The 6025-nt window shown below is 17.1% G+C and overlaps 1 protein-coding gene across 1 annotated transcript; it reads right to left on the bottom strand.

Moving 5' to 3' along the window:
- Nucleotides 1–365: 365 nt before the first annotated feature.
- Nucleotides 366–3119, bottom strand: PGSY75_0810600 (putative RNA helicase; the record flags this gene model as incomplete). The annotated part of the gene is made up of 1 exon (XM_018785232.1): nt 366–3119. The coding sequence occupies one exon, from the start codon at nt 3117–3119 to the stop codon at nt 366–368; it is 2754 nt and encodes a 917-aa protein (XP_018642199.1).
- Between the last annotated feature and the right edge of the window lie 2906 nt (nt 3120–6025).

Here is a 6025-nt window from a genome sequence, read left to right as displayed (position 1 = left end):
AAAAAAAAAAAAAAAAAAAAAAAAAAAAAAAAAAAAAAAAAAAAAAAAAAAAAAAAAAAAAAAAAATTAAATTTTTTTTTTTTTTTTTTTTTTTTTTTTTTTTTTTTTTTTTTTTTTTTTTTTTTTTTTTTTTTTTTTTTTTTTTTTTTTTTTTTTTTTTTTTTTTTTTTTTTTTTTTTTTTTTTTTTTTTTTTTTTTTTTTTTTTTGGAGAAATGGATAGGTTTTAAAAATTTCGAATAAATCTTAAAATACAACTTTTAACATCTGAATAGTATATTATAATGTGTGGAAAAAAGGTAAAAAAAAAAAAAGAAAATAAAAGTTATTTATATATATATAATATTAATTTAGTTGATATGTGAATTTACCATGCTTCATTATTATTATCATCTACATTTTGGAAATTATTTCTTTGGAACTTTTGATCATCAAATTTTTTGAAGTTGTTATTATACTTGTTATTATTGAATGGGTTATTATTATTATTATTATATGGGAAATTATTATTATTATTATTGGGGTACATATTGTTATTATTAAATGGATTGTTAGCAAATGCTAATGCACCTGGGTTATTATTATTAAAAGCATTATTATTTTTATTATTAAAAGGATGATGATGTTGTTGGTTATAATTATTAAATGGTCCCTTATTATTATTAAATGGATTGTTATTATTATTATTATTATTATTCATGTGCATATTATTGTTCATATGAAAATTTCTATTATCCATATTATTATTATTAAATCTGTTGTTAAAATTATTTTTATTTTTCATAAACTTATATTTATAATTTCTATTAGCTCTTGCACTTGCTGTATGTTTCATAACTAGATTTAAAAACCAACGAGGTATTTGTTGATTACATTCTTCTAATGTTGCTAATAGATCCTTAAATATATTTTTATTGTCTTCATTTACAAATGATGTTGCTATACCAATATTTCCAGCTCTTCCAGTTCTTCCAATTCTATGAATATAATCATCTATATTACTTGGTAAATCGAAATTGATAACATGTTTAATATTTGATATATCTAAACCTCTTGCTGCTACATCAGTTGCAACTAAAATATTTTTGATACCTCTTTTAAATAGTTTTAGTGCTCGTTCTCTTTCATCTTGACTTTTATCTCCATGTATACATACAGCATTTAATTTCTGGTTATTTAAAAATCTTTCAATAATATCTGCTTTTCTTTTTGTTTCAATAAATAAAATAGTTAATCCACTATTATTTTCTGCTAATAGATTCAATAAATAATTACATTTATTTTCTTCTTCTACAAATACCAAATTTTGTTTAATATATTCATTTGTACTACCAACCTTACCTACAAGTAAAAATGTATACTTACATAAATATTCTTTTGCTAACACTTGTATTTCTTTTCTAAATGTTGCACTAAACATAATAGTTTGTCTCTTTATAATATCATTACAATATTTTTTATATTCTACTTTATTTTCACTAGTATGTACATCATTATCATTTCCTGGCATATCATAATCATTTACAATACTTCTTATTTGTGGTGAAAAACCCATATCTAGCATACGATCAGCTTCATCTAATACTAAAAATGTGGTAAGGAATAATTTAATTTTCCCTTTTTCTAATATATCATTTAATCTTCCAGGTGTTGCAACTATTATATCTGCTCCTTTATCTAAATTAGATAATTGTGTTTTTATATTATTTCCTCCATATAATACTACTGGTTTTATACCTGTTTCAAAACAAAACTTTTTAGCATCATAAAATATTTGTACAGCTAATTCTCTAGTGGGAGCTAATATTAAACAAATGGGTAAACATACACGATTAAAATAATAATTTGATGTTTTATTATTTTGTTCATAATATGTATGTTTTGGTGGATCATTAATTAGCATATGATTTATTATTGGTAATAAATACCCAGCTGTTTTTCCACTACCTGTTTGGGCTACACCTATCAAATCATTTCTATTCATAATAATATTTAAACTATATTTTTGTATAGGTGTTGTCTTATCATAATTTACTTTCTTAATATTTGATAATAATAATTCATTCAAATTTAATGATGGATCATCAAATGTTTCTATGGCTGCAACATTCTCACTATTAAATCCACTAATTTCTACAGGTATAGAATTATATAAATCAAAATTAACACCCTTTTCACTTTTTACATTTGAATATATTTCTTCTTCTTTTTCAGGGTAATATCTTCTATTGTCTCTTGTGGCCCATGCAGTTTGAGGAATAGTATAATTTCTTGGAAACGAATTATTATTATTATTGTTGTTATTGAAGTTGTTATTTCCTCCACCTTTATTAAAATTCATTCTATTAAAATTATTTCTATTGTTGTGAAAATTACCTTGATTTCTTAACATAGGAGGTTTATATCTGGGCTTTTCCATTCTTCCATTATTATTATTATTATTATTGTTGTTGTTCATATAATTATTATTTCTTTTATTATTATTATTATCGAACATTAATCTATTATTTTCCATTTGCATATTATTTAAATTATTTACATTATGATTATTATTAAAAGAATTCATACCACCAACATTTAAACTTCCTTTCATTTGATCATGCATCATATTATTTTCATTATTTCCTTGATTATCATAATATTTATTATTACCAAAATTATTCTTCATATTGTCTGCATTATTATTTTTATCAACATAATTCATGTACGATCTATTATTATCAACATTCCTAACAACACCAGCACTACTACTACTACTATTATTATTATTATTATTGTTGTTATTATTATTATTATTATTACTATTATTACTATTATTATTAGTGGTATCGTTTAATCCTACATTCTCATTATTAGCATTCACATGTTCAACACTAAAATTCCTACTTCCATTACTGTTATTTGCTGCCATATGGTTCATTTCTCTTTTATTATTTCTTACTTGGTTATATACAAAATTGTTAGTAGATCCATCCTCTGCAACAACACTACCCTTATTATAGGTATTAGACATATTATCATTTGTATTTGATGCGTAGCTATTTCTTACATATAAGCTTCCTTCTTCATTCTTATTATATCCGCTGTTCATATTGCTATTATTATAATTCATGTTTGTCATTTTTTCAGAATAGTTATAGACTTATGAAAGATTTATGTAATATATATATAATATATATATAAACAGATAAATATATTTACAAATAAATATGTTCGTGGGTATATACGTGCAGGTGTATTAGTAGGGTTCTTCTCTTTTACTATATTGTTTTCCTTTTTTCGTATAAGCTATAATTATAATATTCTTAAATTTTTTTTTTTTTATTATTTTAAATAACATTAATTTCAATATGTTATAGTTTCTTCCTTGGGCCAAAAATTCCAATTTCGTGATATAAAATAAATAAATATTTGTGTATTTTTAATCAATATACATTAAAGTTATAAACATATGTGTATATATATAAAAAAATATATAGATGATGTTAGTTTTTTTTTTTCTTTCTTTCTTCATAAAAAAATAAAATTCTTCTATTTTAAGTATTCTAGTTTATTATTTTTTTTATTTAATATTATATATATGTGAATTTTTATTATGTGTACAAAATAAGAAATTTTCTTTATATTTGTGTATATAGGTATTTTCCTTTTTCTTTATCTTTGTATATACGCTTTTAATTATATATATATATATATATATATTTTTATTTATTTTATTTTTTTTTTTCTCTTTTATAATATTTTCTTTTTCTTTTTTATATTATATTATTTTATTTTTTCTGTATTTATCTCTTTCTTTGCAATTGGTTATTTTTATATATATATATTTTTTTTTTCTTGCTTCTTTTTTAAGAACTTATTTTGGTTTCACAAAATAGCTTATACATAAATGTACATTTTTTTTATAAATATAATTGCATAAAATATATATTTTTTACTTTTTTTCTTATGTTCCTTTTATGTACTTTTATTATATATATATAATATATATATTCTTAAGAAAATATCTTATTTGTTAAAAATATATATTATTGAAAATAAAAAAAATATATTTTATACACTTATACATTTATATATAAATATAAAAAAAATATATATTTTTCTTATTCCCTTATTATGTATGTATATATATATGAACAATGAAATATATAAAAAATATATTTTTACTACTTGTTAAAATATTATGTATTATATATATATATATATATAGGTTTTATATATTTGTGCAAAAATGTATATATATTATTATATAATAATACAGCACTTAATGTAAATGGAGAAAAAAGAGTATATTTAATAAAAGGAGAAAATATAATATTATATGTATATATATATATATATATATATATATATATATATACTTCTATTTATAATACATAAAATTATATCTTATTCTTTTTAATTGTTTATTTCTTGATACAAAATAAAAAAAATGTGCCTTAAAATAAATAAATAAATAAATAAATAAAAATAAAATAAGCAAAATAAAAGTTCATTTATATACATTTATATTTATTCGCATATCTATAATAATAACTCATACCCCCTATTAATTACTTCAATATTTTTTTTTACAATATTTTTATGGTATGGCTATAAGAGTATATAGTGTTATAATATATATACACAAATTAACACATATATATGTACGTAGTATTTATTCTATATATATATATATATAATATATAATTTTTTTTTTTTTTTTTGTTTTTTTCATGTACAAGCTTAATATATATAATTATTTATGTGAAAAGGAAAAATGAAAATCTGCAGGTAAAAATAAAAAATATTCTATGATATATATATGTAAGTTTGAAATAAGATTACAAAATAAAGATCTATAATATTTTTTTTTTTATATATATAATTAAATGAAGTATGTAAATATGATATATATAAATTTTAATTATCATATCATTTGTTATATATAAAAAATATATAATATAATTTTTATAGTACTATTTTTTATATGTATATATATTAATATTATAATATTGTATTTATTTATATAATCATTTATAAAATGTAGAAAAAATTGTTATTTTTTGTTTTTTTCTTTTTTGTAATATATATTTAAATGAAAAAAATATAAATATTATATTATCTATATAAATAAATATATAATGATATTAAATAAATAAATAAATATATTTATATATATTATTATCACATGTTTTTAAATATATTATATATAAAAATAAAAAAATAAAAAAAAAAAGTAATTTTTTAATAAATTTTTTTATATATTAATATGAATATATATATAATAATATATATATAAATCATTATAGAATAATAATAAAAAAATACTAATTTTTTTTTTCTTTTTTTTTTTTTAATACTTTATATTTAAATATTTTTTAACATTATATTTTATGCATATGATACTTTCTTTATTAGCATATTACATATTAAAATAAATATATTATTATATATATATAAATTATAAATACTTTTTATTATATTTGTATTTTTTATATATTCTTTTTAACATGTAGAAAAAATATATATAATATATCTTATCTCTGTATTTTTTTTTTTTTTTTTTTTTTTTTTTTTTTTTTTTTTTGAAATATATAAAATAAAGTATTATAATAATAATAATATATATACATACAAAACAAAATGCGAAATTTAAAGGAAAAAAAAAAAAAAAAAATTATAAATATATATATATATATATATAATATGAAAAAAAAATTTTTTTTTTTTGAAATATATAAAATAAAGTATTATAATAATAATAATATATATACATACAAAACAAAATGCGAAATTTAAAGGAAAGAAAAAAAAAAAAAATTATAAATATATATATATATATATATAATATATATATATATAATAAAAAATAATAAAAAGAAAGGAGTATTTTTTTCATATATAAAAAAAGAATTTATATAATATTAACATATAATATTTTTATATGTTTTTAAGTTTTTAGCTTATTTTATGAGTAAAAAATTATGAATATAAAAAATATATAAATTGTATGATATTATATTTTAAGGGCCTATAATAACAACA

This window comes from Plasmodium gaboni, chromosome 8, assembly GCF_001602025.1.
Source record: "Plasmodium gaboni strain SY75 chromosome 8, whole genome shotgun sequence".
In the NCBI taxonomy this organism is placed as follows: domain Eukaryota; phylum Apicomplexa; class Aconoidasida; order Haemosporida; family Plasmodiidae; genus Plasmodium; species Plasmodium gaboni.
Note: the sequence above shows the minus strand (reverse complement) of the source record. Positions and strands in the feature narration are given on the sequence as shown.